Source organism: Manacus candei, unplaced genomic scaffold, assembly GCF_025592945.1.
Source record: "Manacus candei isolate 608988 ecotype Guabito, Panama unplaced genomic scaffold, ASM2559294v1 h1tg000005l, whole genome shotgun sequence".
NCBI classification, from domain to species: Eukaryota; Metazoa; Chordata; class Aves; order Passeriformes; family Pipridae; genus Manacus; species Manacus candei.
In genome coordinates this window covers 18,802,604-18,825,000 of record NW_026138053.1, presented here as the reverse complement: position 1 = coordinate 18,825,000, position 22,397 = coordinate 18,802,604, and the positions used below count along the sequence as shown (strand labels likewise).

General features: G+C 38.6%; 1 protein-coding gene across 4 annotated transcripts in view; it reads left to right on the top strand.

The window, feature by feature from the left end:
• The window catches only part of NR5A2 (nuclear receptor subfamily 5 group A member 2), an 88,602-nt gene extending 76,606 nt beyond the window's left edge, over window positions 1–11,996 (top strand). For all 4 annotated transcript variants that reach the window (XM_051808332.1, XM_051808312.1, XM_051808322.1 and 1 more), the window contains one exon: window positions 8,752–11,996. In XM_051808332.1, the coding sequence (XP_051664292.1) occupies window positions 8,752–8,999 (248 nt within the window). In that variant the 3' untranslated portion in view covers window positions 9,000–11,996. The remainder of the gene's footprint in view (window positions 1–8,751) is intronic.
• The last annotated feature ends 10,401 nt before the right edge of the window (window positions 11,997–22,397 follow it).

The following is a 22,397-nucleotide window of genomic DNA, read 5'->3' as shown; positions in this document are numbered from 1 at the left end:
AGATTTTTCCCCTAAGGAGTACTGCTTTTTATGATCATGCATTTTTTATACTCTGCAGAGACAGATGGGCTTTATAAAAGGATACAGCCTGCTACTCAAAGGGGTTTCAGTGGCAGCTGCATTTCTGTATTTTAACCTCAGCAGAAATTTATATTCTATATTTTTCCAGAAAATATTTATATTTCTTCTTTTCAGACTGTATCACCCCTTGGTGTAGTTCTAGTAGCAGCAGTAGAAATACCTCTGAGATTAATCTGGTCCATTGTTCCTATTTTAAACAGTACTTGAGTAGCAGGAGAGGGATAGAACGGGAAGGGACAGATAATATGCAAGGTTCTCATCAGAGCAATAAATCCAAACATTTAGAAAAGTTACAAATGTCTAAGCAAAAGCAGAGCAATTTTTTTTCTAGGTAAAAGCAAATCTCTATAAAATTTCCTTTCCTTATTTTCTAAATATTCAGCTTCTCAGCTAAATAATATATTGTTTCTTGCTCCTCTTAGCATTATACCATGCTGTCTATTATTGCAAGTTGCATATAACGCCCCTTCTGCCTCAGTTCATAACTTCAAGGACTTTGTATGATGTCCCTATCACCATTCCCAGGAACTTCATAAATATTTATGACATCTTAAACTATTCACACCCTACAAATTGTAGGCATTGAGAGCCAGTTCCCTTAAAACACCAACAATCCTGTGTGCTATTGAAGATTAAAGTGATGTTTCAGAAATTTACTGGGGAAACCCTTTGGTTCAATAAATTTATTATTTATTGTAATTTTTTTAACCCTTATCAGAGGCCTAATTTCTGCTTTTATCAAATGTGATACAAGTGCTCTGGCTGGTAGATATGCTTGCATTTAGGCATATATATGTGTAAGCATGATAATGCTTACTGATGGCATGATAATTAGCACATTAGCTTTCTTATATGTGCTTATTTTAACTGAATATTCAAAGACATTTCTAGCCCAGAAATACAATATGACCCTGGGATTGGGTGAGGAGTTTGGGGGGGAAAAATTGAGTTTTGACTCACTTTCTTTCTCAGTTTGTCTGTGAGACCCTTGCTAAATCACTTCTGCCCCAGTATCAACACGTGCTGGCATATAAATATGACCATGCTGGCATATAAATATGACCATGGCTCCACAGAATAGTGGTTACACATTTTTTTCCTGAAAAAGAGATACTTAGATCGAGACTTTTTTTTCTAGGATTGATCTGTCATTTACCTTAAGCAGTCACTAGTCAAATACAAAAACAAATCTGGAAGCAGGAACCAGAAAGCCATGTCAGCCCAGGCAGGTTCCCTTACCACCAGCCTACAAAGGCAGGCTATAAATATGGGTTTAATCATCTAGAGTTCATTTTTTCAGTGCACCAGCAGCGCACTTCAACCCAAAGACTGGAGCACACCTTCACTGAAAACAGCCTGTAGCAAGCAATAGCTAAGACCACCCACTGGCATGGTGGGACACTCCAGTGGTTTGGGGAATTTCCTTGAAGACACAACAGAGGAACTGCTCTTCAAATTCCCGTTCCTCTGTTGTGTCTTTAAATAAAGCAGCTACTCTCCTACATGGAACGTAATCCTGTCAGTGAATGCTTAAACACAGATTAAAATACCTACACAATAAACCTTCGGGCAATAGATGGGCTGCCCTCAGTCCCAGATGAGCAAGAGACAAGGAACATGTTTCATTGCTGGCCCAAAGCAGGAGCCAGTCTTGGACTTCAGTAGGGGAAAAACTCCTAGCATGGAAAAAGCTTGAGAAAGTGAAAGAAAGTGAGGTGGTACTGAAGTTTAGGCATGGCCAAGATGAAGTGCCAGCAGTGGAACCACTATTGGTACTGTGGTCTGTGGAATGTCCTGGCATCTCCTGGGCTGGGCCATAGTTTCATCCCAAGTGGCTCTTCATACCCTTGACTGTGTGGCTGGACCTGGTCATGCTTTTCCCTTCTGAGTTTCAGTGAGAAACTCTGGACTTTGTATTTAAGGGTGTAGCTGGCTGTGGACTTTGGGCCAGGACCTGTGAGCAACTCTTCCATCAAAGAGGCCTAGCAGGATCTTGTTTTATTGTGTTTTAATGACCACCATATCACTTATGCCTCATTTGCATGTAATAAGGATGTGGGTTCCTGGGGTGTCAGGACAAGAAGTGAGTGCAGATTTTGTTTGTTTGTTTAACTTTCAAGACAGTAAATTCAGCCTGAGCTGTTGAAAGTCAAGCTGTTTTATTTTCCTGAGTGATGACTCAGTAATTACACCAGTCATAAAGATTAAAGAAATCAAATTAAGCTTTGCCCTTTGTCTTTACAAGGACTGTAAGAAAAGAAACAACTGAAATGTAGTAACATACTTCCACAGTCGCACAAGGAAAGGAATCCACCTTATTTCCCCATGTCTCTCTTTCCACTGCAGAGATAACAGTAGCAAAAGCAGTTATAAAATTACTCACAAAAGTCAATAAGCATGGTTCTTAATAGACATCAGGAGCTTTTCAGTCAGAATCTATCATTTGCAATCTTTTTTGAACAGAAAAATAGGCTACAATATTCTAAATGGCATTAGAAAGAAGCCTACTGCTATAAAACAATATCAGAGTGTTTTGGTTGCGTCTGAGTTGTTCTGAAAGAAACAAGAGGTCCATCAAGATCAAAAACTGAAGAGATGAAATAGGATCAAGACTAAGAATTACAGCTTGTTCTCTCATAAGCATCTTATTCTCACTTTAAAAATAGATATAATTTTGCCCAATATATTTGGCATGAATGAAATACTTTGCTATAGCAGAATTTAATCAATAATTTCTAAACAATGTGCCCATTAGCAGATGTTATGTTCAACTGAAAATGAAAATTACTTTACGACCCTAATAAACAGAGGTCAACTGTTGCACTGTTAGAGATAGCTTAATCCCTGCCCAAAAAGGGAAGGAAAAGTTTTCTACACATTTAGTTTGGACTTGGGAGTCTTAAGAAAAGTGGTTTCTGTTGTTATAATGTTAAGGTTTTTCAAGGTTTGCAAAGTGCTAAACATAGTGGCTTATCGCTGATTAAGAAACATCTATCAAGAATTGTTTCCCGTGAATTCAAAGTGAATAATATTCAGCACAATCCCGCTGTAATAAAATTGAGGGGAATTTTGCAGTAAGGAGCTTATCTTTACCATAAATCTTCCTTCATTATGGCATTTTGACTGTCAAGAAGGCTTAGCTGTCGAATGACATGCATCTGCCTCCATGACAGATGTGCTGTGTGGAACCGCTGTTGTTGCCATTAGTTTCAATGAAGGAGAACTGTGGGTAATATTCAGAGACTGGCACTTTATCAACCATTACTACTTTTGCCTTCAAAAGTATTTTTAGCACGTGTCAAAAATCTACCTGTGTTTTAAGCCCTGTAACCCAGAGATTTTGCAGGGATGGCAGAAAGTAGGGAAAAAAATAGTAAAAAACTGTGTTTGAATAGAGGAAGGTTTGGTAACATTACCTCGGTCCTGGTTAATTCCCTTTTTTTGAACTACTCTGGGGTAAAAACCTTCATCGTAATTAGCATATTCCATCTTCAAGGTCAAATGGGAATTGGCCTCACACTAAAGCCCCTGAGGGGAACCCCAACTTCGTGAGGAGCCACGTTGTCTCTTCCTGATGAAGCAGAACGTTCTAGGCAGAGGCAGTACTGCTTCTTAGGCCCTGTAGCATGGCTGGAAAAAACAGGCAAACCTGAAGGCCAAAACCACCCTCTCTAGAGTTTGGAAGAAGTCATGTTTTATCTACAAGCTAATCAGCCATTCCAAAGAGCTGCTAAATGTTGGGGCCAGTTGGGTTTTAGTAAAGTCCCTAAATGATGGGGCTCATCAGCCTGTTCGGGGCGAGAAAGCTCAGGCCTGGGCTGGTATCAAGTCCTATTGCCTGGAGTATCCGTAAGACTGCTTCCAGCCTTGTGAAAGTGAGAAATCCCCCTCCCCATGGAGAGGCCTAAATACAACCTTATTTCATCCTTGCAGACAGGCAGCTGAGCTGTCTGCGTTCACGTCTCTTCATTGCTTCGTGTAGAAACATATCCAATAAAAGACATGAGCAGTAAAATTTAACTGTCTTTTTGTGGGAAATATTTATGCTGTTCCTAAGGAGTTGCTATTTTTCAAATTTAAATCTCTCATTCTGTTTCATTTTTCTTTTCAAAATTCCCAGACCAAAGAGAAACTCTCTATAGATTAGTACACCACCAAATTTTAAGTATTTCATGTTTGGAATATGAGAGGGAGAAAATCTCTCTGAAACCTAAATATTCCCCCTCTAAAGACCAGACCCATTTTGGGGGAAAATATGCAAAAGTGTTCTCCTCGGGTTGAATGTTGTATGCAGTTTCAGCTTAATGCACAGCTTTATGGCAGATGTAGAAAATAATCAAAATGGGGGGATATCTGGGAATACTGGCAGATCTTTACTGTGACTGCAGAGCAGACCATGACATGCTATAATACTGGTTTTGTCTTAATCGTCAAAAGTAAGCTATAGAGAACAAAAATTCTTTGTTTGACAGAAAAGCAATTGCTATTTCTTGTAAAACATATAATATATTCCAGAAGACCTAAGGGTTTACTTTTCAATAAGGATAGAAAAAGATGCGCGCCCCACTGTGAGCTCACAGTAAGGCTGTTTCATGTAAAAAGTTGGTAATTAGTCCCTGAGTGAATAAAGTAGAAGAGCTAAGAGACTGATACTTACTGTAGCAACACAAAACAATTTTTCTAGCTGCTAGGATTTAAAGGGTGTGTGGGTGGGAGGGGGGGACCTACTCCTACTCATTTAATTTACAAGCGTCTGAACCTCAGAAAATTATTTCTTGCATTAAGCTTAAACATATGTACTTTAAATTGTTACTAATCGATGTAAAGATTGATAAGAGGCATTCCAATTTTAAAAAGCAGACAGGAATGAAGAATTATATGAAAACATAGAAGACTGTTGTGCTGTACACATCAGTAGCAGATTTTGTGCTCATTGTACACCACTGCCTTCAGCCAAGTTCCACCCGCATTGCTTGATGTCTCACCAAGTTAACTCATTAGCAGTCAAAGGAAATACTTGAAAAACTAAATCATGCCTGTCTAGCCAGCATTACATAATAAACACTGACAACAAAACCAAACCCAAACCGCAGGAAAACCATCTACTTAAAAACCAAAGTTATTAATCTCATTTATATCACTATTAGCTAGCACTAAGCATCAGAAATGAAAACTGTACCATTTCTTGTTCTACCTGCATAACTTGAAGTTACTGGAAATAACTTAATATTCATGTTTTCCTTTGTTATTACTCATCTTTAGTATAGCTAGAGTTTGTGATTCGCCCGCAGAAAGAATGACATAATTGTTATTGCAACTATGTGTTCAGTAAACCTATTTTGGCGATATACAAAATATCATTGAAGAGCTTGAGAGATGACAGGGGAGCTCACACAGTACTCTCAGCACATATCCTTTGACTTCTCTCTCTGTCTGGACTGCCTCATTTGCTTTATTTCAGCATTTATCGTTAACGCACGTGAGATGAGAGCACTTATCAAAAGTCATATCCAGAGATCTTGGTCACTTCATGAAGGCTCACTCCAAAATGCATAACTAATCGTCAGGTTGCATCTACATCCCCACTATTATAATTGCAGTTCTGGAGAGATCTACACACAGATGAATTGTGTGATAATTCACAGTCCTAAACTGTAGTCACACAGACTGTATCTGATTCAGTATAGAAAGTCAGGAAAATCTCTACATGGTTTTACTGGTTAAATAATAACATCTTGTTTAGAAGCACTGAGCCTCATCACAAATTTGTTTAGAGGAAAGACATTAAAAGTATTTCTTCAGGCTGAATGTGGTATAGAAGAGCCCTAGAACTACTTTTTGTTTAATGTTAGTATCAACCTGTTTTTATATCTGACTTCAGTGCTTATGTTGCCACATATGAGTATTTAAAGAACTTTCCACTGAGATGAAAAAAGAAAAACAACACAGACCTTCCCCTGTAGTTCTGCAACTTCCATGGAATTCAGCCAGGCCAAGTAGCTGACAGGCGTACAGGAACACCTGTACAGCTCACAGGTACACCTACTGCCAAAAGCCACTGATCCTGTGTTTGGGAGTAATGTAATATAAAATATTATGTTTCTTCTTGACTTTGAGCATGGTATCAATACAGCTGAAAACAGAATGCATCTCTAAAAACATACATTAAATTCACCATTTTTGTAGAAAAACATGGAAATTTTGCGGTTCTCAGACTTTGTTTCTTCTTAATCTCTGTAAAAATTTATTTTGTGATTTTTCAATAAATATATGATCCATGCAAAAACATAAAAATAATAATGAACCTGATTTTCCAAGAAGCCAGGACAATTTAATACACAGTAGGACTCAGACAGCAACAGAAAGATGTCCCTTGAATTTAAAGGAGGTTGAATCAGATAACAGTTTCTAAAACTTCCTGATGTTTAAAGTTATTTTTAACAGAGGAAAAAAGGTTCAAAATACTGATTCTGAAATCATCATACATTTTATCTTGCTGTTTAACACAGTTTAATTTCCAGCATAGTCCCTGTTTTCTGGGAGAATTTCTTATGTTCTACCAATTCATTCATGATTGCATTTTGCATCTGAAACAACCTTTTTAAATTAATTGTGGTAGTTGATACTGTTTCTTTCTTAACTTCATAAAAATATGCTTAGAACACCCAATTTTTAAACCAGGTTACCCTAGCTACAAAATACCTTGGGAGATTTCTGTAGGTATGTAAAATAATAAGCAGCTATATTTTGTGTGAGAAAATGTCCAGTGTAATACATGAAAACATGATTATCCAAAGATCTCCAGAGACACTGGCAAAAAGACTTTGGATAAATGAGTTTGAATAGCTAAGGGACCAGGCATAGCAGCTTTGAAGTTTCCAGTTCTCTTTGCTCGGGATAATGCGAAGTTCAGACGATTCTTGTTGGACAGGCAACATAATTTAAGTATTACTAGTGAGTTCCTTAAGCCAGCTAGCAGAATTTAGGTGGATGTCGTGTCTACAGTTCCCAAACAAGCAGCACAAGTCCGGGAGCCACTTGCTTTATTTCCACAGTGAAACTGGGACAGGAAAGAGGCAGGCAGTAACAACCACAGCAGGAAACACTCGCCCCCGCTCGTGCAAGAGGGAACCTGAAGCGCAGCCAGCAGCCAGCACATTCCAGAGGGGCTCCTGCTCAAAGCCTGGGGCTCTGGAGGCTGTGCGTGCTGCCACAGGCTGCCACTGCAATCGTTGGCATCTTTCCTATCCTCTTGTCCCAAAGACAATGTTTGCCTCCTCCGACCATTTCCCTCATGTCCCAGCACACAGTTATGTGCAGGAACCAATATTTGCTCTGTTTAAAGTACTTCTAGGAAAAGGTGCAGTGAGACCCAGTTTACACAGCCTCCCAGGCTCCTTATAGATTGGGGGACTAACGTGTGTTCCTGTTTTGCAAAGGAAAACACTCACTTCCCCTACAATCAAAGGCTGGCATTTACAATGAACCAAATTCTGCCAAACTCCGCACCTCCTGTGCTCCAAGAACATCCATAGAACAGATTTGTCTTTACTCAAAGTGAATTAGCAGCATAGTTATGCCCAGTAGCAGCATGCTTTGGTATTACAAGAAACTGTTACGGTACTCTACTGATGGTAAAAATGATCAAGCACCAACCAAAACAAGTTCTGCCAGCAAGTGCACTTTGATCAGTTGACTCTTTCAGCGTTATAACAGCACTCTAATTTGCAAACTTTAGAATAACTTCTGCATTCTCCAGACAAAAATAATGCCACTGGAGTGATTTTACACAAGGAAGCAAACGCTGAGGAGATAACGTACTGCCATTTATCTCTGACCAGCATTTCCAGAGCTTGAACTTGCTGTATAGGAACAGAAGATAATCAAACAGAGGCAGAGTGAACAAACTGTACCTGCCATGCTGATGTAAAAGCCCTGCTGTCCAATACAAAAAAAAAAAAAATCAGTGTTGGATTTCAGAAACCATATTCAGGTTAAAGGGCACCACTCTTATCTGGTATTCCACCCAAAGGACAATGATTTCATTTTATAAAGATCATTAGTCAGTGAAATATATATTTTAGAGAGTTTTTAGTAGGGAAGATTATTTTGGCAGTCACTGGAGTGTACCAGATGGTTCATTAACATAGGCTAGACAAGTCAAAGGCTTTCAGAATCATTTAGAAAATGTCAAACAGAAACAAGAACGCTGTCACTTTTTATTAGAATTAACTACATCATACCCTGGACACAGATTTCACCTTGGGTCAGAAAAATTAATACAGAATTATATGAATTGTGAAACATACTAGGTTAAAGATAGGGCTCCCTCTTGGGACTCATTTGCTAGCAATATATTATGGTCCTCTACTTTAGGAATCCTCAACCTTTCTTTTTGTAAGCTATGAAAAGAGCTGACCTTGCTCAGACTCCATTGGTGTCTAATTGATTTGAGGTATATGCAGAATTTCAACAAGACACTCCGCTAAAGCTCTTTTGTGATCATTTTCCCAGGAAAGTTGGCAAAAGGTTCACTGAATATTCAGCAGGTTGTGAAGTATGCTTTTGTCAGGAGGCAAAAAAAAATACATCCATTTAGTGAAACACTGCCTTCGTAAACAGGAATTAAAATGCAACTGAACTGTGACTTTTTTTTCTATTATCATTCAGATGTCAAAAATCTTGAGAACTTCCAGCTTGTGGAAGGTGTTCAGGAACAAGTGAATGCTGCTCTGCTGGACTACACGATGTGTAATTACCCACAGCAAACAGACAAATTTGGGCAGCTTCTCCTGCGACTACCAGAAATCCGGGCCATCAGTATGCAGGCCGAAGAATACCTCTATTACAAACACCTGAACGGGGATGTGCCATGTAATAACCTTCTCATTGAAATGCTGCATGCAAAGAGGGCATAAATTATACCCATTAGAGCTTCTGCTTTCAAGGAAAAAAAAAAAAACCAAACATATTCTGAACTGCTCCGAGCAACACTAATTAAAACGTGGTTTTAAGACTTCGCGAAATGGTATAATAATCAAATACTAATAGTAAATAAGTGATGTATCAGGGTATTTGTATTGCAAACTGTGAATCATGTGCTACGCATCCCCAAAGGAATCTATATAGGACTTTATACTGGAGTGAAGTGAACTTACCAAGTGGATACTATCACCAGTGTCGATATGAAAAAGGACAGAATGATCCTTGTATATTTAAATCTGCTGATGGCCAACATGAAGAAACCTAGGTGAAAAAACTGAGCTGTATCATCGAGCTAAGATAGTGGGGAATTTGAGTGCACTAAATTCCTTCACTGTATAGCAGGACTTCTAAAACAGTTATAAGAGATGCAAAACTGCATCTGGAGCATCTTTTATCATCCTTCCAAGGACCCAACACTTACTTCTTCTGTGATAAATGATGTGGCATCCATTCAACAATCTGTAAGAGAGAGCTGGCCTGTGTAGTGTCGCCACCGCATCCTCAGAGGTTGGTGTTGACTGTCAGTCTCTCAGGTCTGCAGACCACTGCTATGAAGAGTCTGTTATCCAGTTAGCTTGGCATTCTTACTATGTTCTGAAGTTTGTTTTGTCACGTGTTCATGTTGTTCTATCAGGCAGTATCCCTCTTCTGCTACTGTTATTGGCTGGCTATTAAATAGCTAAGGAAATATTCCAAAATAAATTATCCAATTCAACTACACACTTAACCAGGGCAGTGGCTAAAATATGGCTCCGCTGTATATTCATGGCTGTTTCCAAATAAAGGAAATGAAGATATTTTAGCCATCCCAAACGATAGTGGTTTTGACAAGAAACTAAAAATTAGGACACCAAATATTGATGTTAAAAAGCTAAAGATAAAATTTTTAAAAATGCATTGCATGATGCAAGAAGTGACAAATGAATTGTACAACCTGGTGATGCCATGGGGCTTATTAAGAAATTATCTTTAAAATTGCCAGAAATTAGGAAACCAAATTTCAACTCAAACATACAATATCTAATGAAACCTTCTGTTTTTCAAGTTAGGTAATACACATATTTTACACAAAGAAAGAAGAGTGATACTGCTGTGTCTATGTAGGCCAAAGTCTGCTGCAGAACAAATATTAGAAAAGAACAAACACTTCTCTCTGTCCAAATGAAGATATCAGTATTAACATGTAGTGCCACAGTTATAAGTCTTGCCTTATTTCTTTACCCTTAAAGGTAACTGTGCAGGTGTAGATCAACATACATTTCAAAATAAAGTATTAATCTCTAACATTAGCAAAGCATAGTGTTTACATTCTTTAGGTCCTGTGGGGAAAAAACTGTGATAAAATTGCAGAGCAGTGATTTCCTTATTATTTCTTTTAAATTGGTAATTATTTTACCAGTACTTAATTACTGTATGTCGTGAGACACTAAAATCAATAGGGGTATTTCATTTTGACTTTAATTTTTGAGATTATTGGCTGCACAATCACTTGTAGAAACTGTATAAAATCCTAATACTTTAATTTTTTTCATAAAGATTGCTGGCTTTTGAATAGTTTATTTATATTGTATATGATAGTTTTCACTGTAGACAATTATGATGCTAATTTATTTTTCTTTGGTTTCATCTTTATATAAGATATAGCCAGAATGAAGAAGCCAAATATATGTGTTTACTGTAGCATGTCTTCAAGTTAGTGGAACATAGTTCAGGGACACAGAAGGGTCTTTACAAATTAAAATCATTCAATTGATTAAATGTCTGTAAATCTTCATAATCCTAACTGTAGTTTATTTAAATCTGTTGTAAATTATGTGAGTCATATCTTTTTCTGTTTCATGTGAACTTGAAAAGGTGCATTTCTCTCACTTTTGTCTAAACGTTCATACATTGTATACCAAAGACATCAGCTATTACATCTGCATTAGTACAAAGCACACTAATTTAATTGCCTGTATTAATCAACTCTAAAATTCTGTCCATGCATAGGGTACCAGTACAGCAAAGCCTTGTGTCTGTGACTCCTCCGTGCCTGTCTTGTATCGAAGCACGTCTGTACTTCCATACAGACCACGAGCAAACCAAGCCCAGCTCCCTCAGTCATCCCACAGGGCAGCCATAAGCATTATTTAAATAACAGCCTTCTCCCTCAAACAAACTAAATTAACAGTACAATGCAGGAGGCTATTGATGGTGGCTGTGAAATACGTGTACGAGATAAGTGTGGGCATTCTTTTTGAAAGAAAAGCAAAGCATTATTTCAAGTGTTTGCATTCTGTAGTTTCTCTTTTTCTTTTTCTTTTCCTGTTGAAATGCTACAGTGAATCTCACTGAATACTAAGAAAAAAGCTTAAAAAAATATTGCTAACTCTATTCACAGCACCCTTATCTATATACAGGACAGAAGAATTAAAATAAGGATGTAGAAGAAAAGAACAATTCAGTTTAATGGAAACTATTTCAGATAAACTAACATATATTTGCCCCTTTCTTTGGTTCCAAGAATCCCATCAGATTGTCCAAAGTACACAAACAAAACAAAACAAATCACCAAAAAACGCTGCTTGCGTTAATTGTTAACTACTTTGTAACCAGGCATTTTCTGACTGCCTTATTGATTACAGGATCTATTACTAAAAGCAGACTAAAATTCAAAGGGTTTGGCTTTGGCTGGTTTATTATAATTGTTCTGTGTTTGTAAACAGACAATCTGTAAAGTCTGACTATTTGTATTACAGATGTTCTGCAGCTGCCTTGGATTTAAATCCATGCAACTCTTAGAATGTGCAGTGAGTTACTTGTTGAAGTTGAAGTTCTCTTACTGTATCGGTGAAATACATATTGTCATGTCAGTTCTTGCCAGGAGTTTCTCATCACCAATGGAATTTTTTTTTTCAGTATTTCAATAAATATTGATATGCCCGTGCTGATTACTTTATAATTGTCTTTATAATAACATTATTCCACTGAAATGAAGCACCAGTCAAAAATCAGTTACTCAGAAGAGGAGAGTAAAATGCAGGAGAAATAAGAGTACCAAAAGAGAATTTGATGCAAGTGGAGGACACAGGTGTAGAGAAGCAGCACCTTCAAAATCTCAGACAGCAGTGGTGAAATTGCTTAGGCTGAAGCCAAATAAATACAGCTAAAACAGATCAGAAAAGCTGAATTTCTAATAAAAAAGAAAATTACCACTTAATACTTTCAAATTAATGCTTTTGATCTCATACTGCACAATTAATTTTCACTTTACATCTACCCATATAGAGTTAAGTAGCCAAAGCATCAGAGAGGGAAAATGACAGAACAAAAGAAAATCAGGTAACAGGATCCAGCAGAGCTCAGGATAACCTCTCAGCAATGTAAATACATGGCAGGGCCAGGGGCAAACCCACAGCTTCCAACACAACTGCCAGCACAGGCTGCCAAGGAGACAGATGTTACTGCTACTAGAGAAAAATATTTTCCTAAAGTTGCCCTCTGGCTCATCTGATTGCTGTTCTGAGAGCAGGAGGTGAAGTGGTCCAAGAGAGCTTGTCAGCAGTACCCTACTGTTTTGAGACCGAGTCCGCTGTTTCCCCTGAACTGTCTGGTAGTTTAGACGGAGCTGTCTGCTGAGGTGCCAAATGTTAATGCTTCAAGGGGAAAAAACAGGGCTATAATTAGTTATTTACAAATCCTGCTCTTGAACGAAACAAATCTGGGCTTAGTGTTGCAATAAAAACAGAGTAAAACACAGAGGATTAGGTGGTTTACAAGTGAGGAAGGATTATTTTAACTTTTAGGAATCATAGCGGAAAACCATGATTTTGCATAAGACTCAGGGGAGATTTCAGGGTAGATAAATTTTAGATAGTTTTCCTTACAAGAGATATATTTTGGGGCAATATATTTAGTATACGCACTGCATGTTTAAACTGTGAGGGGATTTATTTTTAACTGAGCTTGACACTGGTTCTGGAACAAGTTCTGCTGTATGTTTTTATTGGAAACATGGAAAGAGTGAGTTCAATGTAACACAGGTCAAGTCAGTACAATACTTGGTGATCTTGACAATTTCCTGGAATACTGACTAATACTTTATATTAACCCCTAATTTGAAGCCCATATTCTAGATACATTGCAATATTCAAACAACATTTTGGTTTTCTCTGATACAGTTGCTCGTTTTTTCCAGGGAAATTCTATATAGGTGCATCTGCTGGGAATTTGGAATGACAGACAAAGAGCATTAAACTAACAGCGAACTAAGAAGGTTGCAGATAAACTTTTAGGGGCATCAGATCCTAGATCTGTATTACTCTGTGATGCTGGCATGAACCCAGATACTTCTGTGTCAGTCAAGCAAATTCAATTGCACTTGAGTCTGTAGAAATCAATGGGCCCGCATCAATGGGACCAGGCAGAGGTTCTCTACATGAAACATGCTTTGCAAACCTGTTGGTTTTGTGCCTCTACATAACAAAATCCTCTACATGTTACCAACAGTCTTGAAGTCTGGCATGCAAGCTTGGACTTGCAATACCAGGTGAGTTTTCACTATTGCTCCAGGAAGGTCCTGGCCCCTGTTTCCTATTCACTGTAATTTCTTTAAGTCCCACATTAACTATCAAGCTTACGGCAGTTTGTGCAATGTATGTCCTGTGCACACCCCAGTGGATAATTCAGACACGAGGTAAAGCAAGATGGTGGAGCACAGGCTCCTGATGCTCTCTGTATTCACAGGAGCTCAGCCCCCTGCAGCCTTGCCTCAGTAAGGACTACAAGTTTTACCATTAGTTTCTAATAAAACACAAGTCAAAACAAACAGCTCTGGAGTCACAATTTTGTCCATTCATATCTTGCTCCTTCTATGCTTCAGGATCACCTACAAAAGGGTGAAATGCCTCTCAGACTGGGATCAGCCTGTCAGACTGTTTCCAGTAACACTGATTACTCATGCTGCTGCAAACCCAAATCTTCACAGAGCAAGAGCCTCCCTGTGCGGCATTCACATCAATCACCCTGTGACTGATGCTGCTGAGCATTTGCTGGATACTACCAATCCAGGCTGTCACTTGCAATTATATAGGAAAACAGGGACTCTGCAGCAGAGGGAATAAAGCGTGTTTGTGGGAAGGACCCCAAGCAAGCTACTGTTTGTACAACACAGACTGCTGATGGCCATCCAGCAGCTGCTGGCACGCCTACATACACGTGCACACACACCATGTGCCACCTATGGGAATTCCTAAAACATGCTCGAACATCCAGCATTTCTGTTCCTATATCAAATATTTTATGAGGCACTGCTCCCTGGGGGACACCAAGCTTCAGTCATCTGCATGGCTCGATTCCTGTTTCACAGTGGTGTCCTTCCACTGGTGTAAGCAGAAGTTTGGTGCAGAATAGCAGAAAAGTGAGGCAGGTCTTTTGAATCAATACCTCGGTGTTTATACCTTGCACTACATCACTACAGCTCTCCTGCTCTTTACAACTTGATCTCAACCAATATGTATCAAAGAAGTGAAGTTCTGCAAAGTGCTCTGCTTCCTGTACCAAAGCAGCACACTACAACTGTATGTTAAGAGAAGGTCTGTAGGACTACCCGTGTTTGAATTCCACAGTAAGAGAAATGTCTATTATGGTCAGCTCAAAAACTACAGTAGAAAGCAAAAGTAATAACGGGGGAGGACCAGCTCCAAAAGAAAGTAAAATAAAAAGGAAGCACATGGACACAGAGGAGACACAAGGATATTTATGTTCCATAAATAATTCACTTTTAATCTAAAGGAAAAAACCCTAAACAAAAAATGCTGGATTATTATCATTGCTTTGAAGTATTAACAAGGCCTGAATAAATTATCATGTGTGTATTGTAGGGACCTGCCACAGTAAGTGATACTGGTTTTAATTTTCATTTAATAAACATAGTTTTACTTTACAATGTATATAAATTTCAGATAAAAACTTGACATAGAATAATTGATTGAGTATGTTTAATCAATTCATTCAACTCATTCTGTGAAAACAAAAGATTATTATTGGAGTATGCATTTATTTAAAAATCAAACACTACAGCTGCCTCACAAACTATGTCAAATTGTTTTTCCACTGTGCAAATTCAGTTGAAATATTTCACAGCAAACTCCTACTCTTCCACTTCCCTATGATTGCCACAATATCTGGATTTGGAGTTGCTACCTCCCCCCAAAACCTGCATGCCTTTGCATAGAGAACCTGAGATGCTGAAGCTAAGGGAGGTGCTGACCAGGAGAAGGGGGGGCTGGGGCACATCTCACGATTTTTGTTCCTTTATGTCAGTATCCCTCCTCTGCTCACTTGCATTACTAAAAACCCAGCTGATGTTCCCCATGCACTCCCAGTGAGAGCCCTCGTTCTTCACCTGAGCCTCCTGCTGCCTTTCCACTCCTTTGTACCACTCAGGTTCCCACCACCCCCATTCACATTACTCGTGTTTATTTTAATTTTCCTTTTCTTTCTATCAAAACCAAAACTCGTAAGTCAACTTTACCAACATGCCAACATGTAAGAATTTTCAGGAGAGTCTCTTATAGGTTGGGGAGTGGGACAAGTCAAGGACATAATATTGTCTACATGTCTGAAGCAGCAAAGTGACCACAAATGTCAAAACAGGAAAATGACTGCTGGGCCTGGTCACACCAGGCTGAAGAAACCCCAGCCAAAATAAGACAAGGTCACCATCAGTGCACTGACCAGCTCCCTCGACCCAAACAATAATCAACAATTCTTACCAAACATTGTTTTCAGAGAGAAGATAGGAAACACACAAGAATTTTAGTTCAACAACAGCACAGAAATATTAATACTAGAATCTAAACAGAGGAGTGGCATCAGAGCTGGGATTAAATTATTTTAAGACAGACTTTTTTTCGCCAACAACACACTTAGCACTGTTCAACACAACCAGAAAACAGTCATTGCCAAAAAGAGCAGAGGGAACAAAATTTTTCTTTTCTTTTTTCTTTTTTTTGTTTCTTTTTTTGTTGTTGTTTTTTGGGGTTTGTTGTTTGTTTTTTTAGTTATCAGACTTTGACCCCACTTTACCCCTTGGGCCCCCTGCAGGGGGAAAAAAGAAAACTAAAAAGAAAACCCACAGTACTTTGTATGGTGACATATTTGAGTCGCCTTTCCTTGCTGTCAGAAAAACTGGTTGGTACCTCACCTGGTGTGCCAGAGTCCTGAGAAAGTCCAGCAGAGCAGCATCAGTGATGTCTCAGTAATGTTTTGCTCAGGATGGAGCAACAACTCCAAGGAGGTAACAGGGCACTTACTGCAAGTGAGCACTTCACAGCCTGACTGCTCCTGGTGTGAGGGCACAGCACATCGGCGTCAGCAGCTGCCAGTCTGGAAATGGAGAGAGGAGGGAGATTTAGAGAGATTATCTGCTGTTCTAGAACTGTGCTCCCCTGTTAATATACCTGGAAGTGATTAATAACACAGAATCATTGTCCATTTATTGACTGTGGGAGTTGTGAAGAAAATAACAGAATTTTGATAACAGATATTTTCAGATATTTAGACTTTAATTGATTTACTAAAGGATCACTGTACTGATGCTATTAGCTTCACCTCAACTTACCTCTCATCTAATTTTTAAATTTACATTTTGGCACTGTTAGGATGTTGATTTCATGTGAGCAACTACACACAGAAATAATATACACAAAACAAGAAAAAAAGCTCCAGAAAGGAAATGATCACTTTAGGGTGATAAAATTGAAGCCAAAGACACTGGAAAACCCTTGTTTTCTTCCTGGCAGTTACTTTGTAGTTGTTCTGCTTTGTTTTAATGCCTTCTCATGAAAGCTGTAATACAATACAAACTAATGTAGCCAGGAAGAAAATTATAATTTGTTTGTGGTTTAAAGAACTATTTTAGAAAGAAGTGTGTATACAGACATACTTGACATGTCTCAGAAGATATATGTAAAAGCAAAAATTCCTGTTTTATTTACAAAAAGATAGATAAGAGAGAAAGAGACAAAATTCTGTTCTATTTCAATAAATCTGTCAGTCATGAGGTATTTGAGGCTCAGATGTGTAGTTCAGCTTGTTTGAGAGATGCTTCCTGGAGATCCAGAGCAGATAGCCTGGGAATACCTAATTCTCTTCAGTCACGAACTCCCCTGTAATCTCAGAAAATCCCCAGGATGTGCTGCCTTCATCTTCCCACCTGTATCACACAGTCAAGGCTGACCTACATCCTGTGCTGTTCCAGAAACATGACCGTCACAATAACATTTAAAACCTGTAATAAACCCAAAAAACAGCTGATGAGTAGTGTCAGGACGTGACATGTTCTGGGGTATCCACCCTGGACTGGAGGGAGAGTAGCTGGCTCAAGAGCATCCAGGTTGCTCTGAAAGGGCAGCCTTGGGAGATTGGATTTACCAGGCAGCTTTTGTGTGCATCTCCTGACATTCACAAATAATGTGGGGCTTTGGAGATGGTGTTTTATTGACAGACTCCCCCTGTCCCAAGGTACTTAGGAAGGAAAGAGACAGAACCAAAGAACGAGGCAAGCTCTCACGGGAGAAAACACAAATGAGGACAAATTCCCTCTTTCCGTTTCAAAGGATTTTTCTTCGAGTTATTTGATATCATTTCTATGAAATGTAAGCAGAGATTTCAACATGTTTCTTCTGAGAGTATTAGTCTCTCTCTCTCTCTCTCTCTCTCTCTCTCCCTTCAGATTTCTCCAAACGCACAATATGCAGTCTTCAGCGTGCTAAGTTAAGTGTTCCTCCCTTAGGTCATTATTTCCACTCTTTAATTGTTCTATCAACCTTCTGTAGTATTATTGTTATCCAGATTGTGTTGGTGCTGCTTTCCAAACACAGATGAGTAACAGTTCCTGCCCTTAAGAGTGTATATTCTCGAAATAAACCTTTCAAATTCTCCACCCAAGACAAAACACACCAATTACAGCTGTAACAGTCTTCAAAGGTTTTTCAAACTCTCTGAATTCCTGTTTCTGACATGAAGCCAAATACGCATCTTTTATTAACGTAAAACTAAGCGGGGCCTTTTCCAAGAAACTGAGCTTGCATTACAAAACTGATCTTAAAGGATCTGAACTTCCCCTGAAATAAAACCCTTGAGTTTCAGAGCTTTGCCATGCCTCATTCCCCTCGGCACCGTGTACCTCAGAAACTACAAAAGGATCTCTGTGCCCCAGCCCAGGTTGCTTTACAAGCCACACTTACGTGACAAGTGTACGATGGGTACAACCAACAAGACATCACTGATGGAAATCTTTCTCCTTTTACAGGCTGAGTTGCTAAAAGGTAGTTAGCACACCTGTTGCACAGATCAGTAAGAGTGGAAAAGTTTAAAGGCAAAACTTTATGAGAAGCCATGCAAGGCCACAACAAAGGTGAAAGAAAAATAATTAATTCCAGTTAGAGCAAACAAACAAGCTGAGAATGACTCTGAGGAACCAATTCCCGTTATTACACAGAAGTTTATTTCCACAACCCATTCACATAACATGGTTTATTTGGTTTCCGTTCACTGACACACTTCAAAATGTGAACTCCACAAGCTAATCCACACAAGGGCACATTTTTCTGCAAAAGCCAGGAGGGAGGACTGCATGGTTAGGAGTGGGTCTCACTCTGTATTTGCTGTTGAAGTTCTTATCACAGAGATGTGCTTGGTAAAACCAAAGCACAAGTAAAACCAAGTAAAAACAAAGTAAAACCACACTGATCTTTGATTATTGCTTGTAGGTTGACGCCCACCAATTCTCTTGATTTTTTTTTTTTTTTGCTACTATGTAATTTCTTCTAAACTAGACTAAAAAAAATGCCTAGTTAAGTCATGGGATAACATTTTCACAGCACTTGATGTGCAAAAAGTTTTACTGCTGAGGTTTCAGAGGCACTTAGCTCACCATGCAGCTACTCAGTCAATTGGGTCACTGAACTGCAATAAAAGACATCATTAAGTGAAACATTTGATGGAGGTACTTGGCTCATTGGGTCAGTGGTTATAGTTATAAGGAACTTCTTGTGAAGCTAAAAGATTAAAAAATTATTTTGATTCCCAAGACTAGCATCCCTTTTCAAAGAGGAATACATGGCAGTTGCTACTAATGCACATAGTAACTTAAGACCTTTTCAGGGAGATCACAACCAGTAACAATATTTAGGTCATTTGCATGCATAATCAGCACTGACATCAATAAATTACATTACAAAACTTGTGGGACCCCACATCATACTATTATGATGAAAATTCTGAGAGTTTCAGTGACTTTTAAGAATTCACTCTCCAAATCCATTGCACCTTTGCAATGGGGCCAGACAAATGCATTGAAATGTACCATTTCCAAAAGCTAGATGGTATCTCCTGTAAAGTTACTAGAAGTTTGTGCTTCACTATTACTAAGCTACTTCATTACTACAGGTACACCTCCTGTAGTAGTCATAGAGGCCACCAGGACTCTTCCCCCTGTCACCTCCTCTGCTTTGAAATGTCCCCTCAGGACAAGGGGCTGTGCCTTGCCAGTGCTTGCACAGCAAGAGGAGCATGACTGAGCCCAGTTATCCTTCTCCACAGCAAACATTTTCGAAACATTAAGCCTGTGAAATCAGAGTAAGAAGTAATGGATTATTTTACAGTATTAAAGCAAATGTGTTGACAATGTAGTAACTAAATCCATCTGTAGAAGAGACAGTGACCTGGAACACAGCTTCCAACTTTCCTTGAAGAAAGGAGACAAATCTGGAAATGTATCCCTAAGAAAATTCTGCTTTGGACCTCCTAGTTCAAATACAGGTAAGAATGAGTGTCCCTTCTTTTTTGACTCAACGAAAGGTTTGCTGGTGAACTAAACTGTAGGTGACAGATTAAAATACAAAACTCCTGGGGAGGGTCCCCACTTCCTTCACATTCACAGCTTCCTCAAAGAGGAACCTCTGTTTGACAAGGACACTTGACATTTTAAGCACACCCATATGGACTGGATCAACCTGTGACTGGTGCCATGTGATTTAGTAAAGGGTAAAGCAATGAGCACAGCTCTTACAGCTCTTCAAAACAGCGCATTTCAAACATCAAGAACACTGTGCTCATGTTCCAGCTCTGGCTGGTGCAACATAGGAAGTATGTTAAGAGTAAAAAGCAATATGTAATGTCAAACCATTTCCATGAGTTTTTCTATGACCTTGCCTTAGCTATGAGTGTTTTTGTGTCCAAAGAGGTTGAAAATCAGCAAATGGAGGAGGGCATGAAGCTCACGTACCGGCCAGAGCACAGTTCTAGTCCCAAGGCTAGAACATACTACTGGAATCCCAATTTCAAAATATCAGAAGAGTGATGGATTAAAATAAAAAAATTAAAAATATATCTTAAATATAACTTTCTTTATAATTTTTTTTTTAGAAATTATTTCTCACAACCAACTCACCAAGATTTTCTTCAAGCTCTCCATCTAGGTTTTCATAAATAAGCCTATAATAATAACATGTTATACAAAGCCAAGGTCATACCAACACTAATAAAGGACAGCAAGATGACTTTCTAATATCAGATTTCATGCTGTAAAATACTGTTCTTTTGGCCTGAAAAGGATACAAACCTATGTAAGCATATCTGTTTTAACATCCCTAGTCGGTAATGCCAACTATAAGTGCTGCTTCTTATGAGAGACGCCTAGAATACTCACTAACATAATAATTTCTGGTAATTGCTATAAGCAAGAGTGGTGACAGGATCAGAAGAAATTAACCATTGTAATAACTATTACAGAGATTATCAGAATAAAAAGAAACAAACAAAGAAAGAAAAAACCAAACCAACCAAACAAACAAAATGCAATCTGCTAAGCACTATGAATGCATAACAGTAGCTGGCAAGTCTATGCACTGGTGCCTTCCACAGGAGATATCTGGGGTTACTGCAGGTGCAATCTCAGCCCTGCACAGCCAATTCAAAACTGTCTAGTAGTTGGAATCTGCTGTGTAGGTTGGGTAATTTCTGCAGTGACTATGCAGCAATCAGTGAAGACTACCTGAAAATTCAGCACTTAGTATGGTCCTAACTCTGAGAACTTGAGGATTTTCTTGTCTGGTTGGGCTCCTTGAATGGCAGAAAGGAAGATGGGGGTCACTGGAGGGAGGAGATTTAAGCATCCTCCATCTCCTCCCCACATACACTAACAATACCAATGCCATCTAAGTTCAAGATACTGTGATGTAAAACAGTGAGTAAAGTTATGCAAATATTGTGTGTAGTGAAACTTGAGAAATGCAGCTTTCTTTACTGGATACTTTATGTTCTCTTCATAAAGAACAAAGGAGCAATTTATACTGGAAAGGTTGCTTTTCAGTACCTGTAAATGTTTCCATGCTTCCCTCTATATAGGTTCAGCAAAGAATGGTATTTTGCATCTGGCTTCCTATCCTTCTTTTTCTAAACGGCAGAGGAAAAATAAAAAAAAATCAATAATGGGCAAACCTTGCACCCAGCTCTATAAATGGGAAAAAAAATCAGCCAAGAGATTCATTACATTAAACAGAAGTATTTAAATTTAGTAAATATATACCATTGCAAGACCAGGACAATTGTGAGCTGAATTTTCAATAAAACCAGGCAACAAGTATTTTCTACTCAAGGACATACACACAGTCAATAACATCCAAAACACAGGGCAAGAAATAGAAAGTTCACAAGGATAAACACACACTTAACACATTAAGTCTTTTTGTTGGAAAACAAGGAGATAACTGTTTATCATGAGTATTTAATGTGCATTGTAATACCTTTTATTCAAGTTTCATATCAAGTTCAGAGTGAGGGGGATTTATCAGTTTGCATCAGAAAGCTTCTCCAAAGCTTGTCCAAAACTGGGTATGCCTGGAAATGGTAAAAACAAACCTTGTTTAAAGATGATCACTGCTTCCCAGAACTTACCTTACTTTCCTTTCTGAAAGAAATAGCTAACACATACAACAAAATTTGATGAATAAAAGCTAAGGCAAAAAGAGTTTTTATGTCAGCATAAAATCTATTCAACCTAATTTTCCCAGAAAATATGATAGCAAATAAAAAGACTGGAAAAAAACCTACGTCAAGACATTTCTGAAAAATGTTGAACTTGTTCATGTAATAAAGAACATATCACTGTACTCCTTGAAAGGGAATGAAAACTTGTCATTGGTTCCAATAAAGGCAGTTTCTCCTCCCCTCCCTGTGTTTTCTGTACATTCAGACAGAGATTTTGCAAGCACACAACTCCAGCCTCAGCTTTGGTCCCATCCAGTTCAACCATTTCTTCAGGAGCCCCTGACTTCCAGATCTTC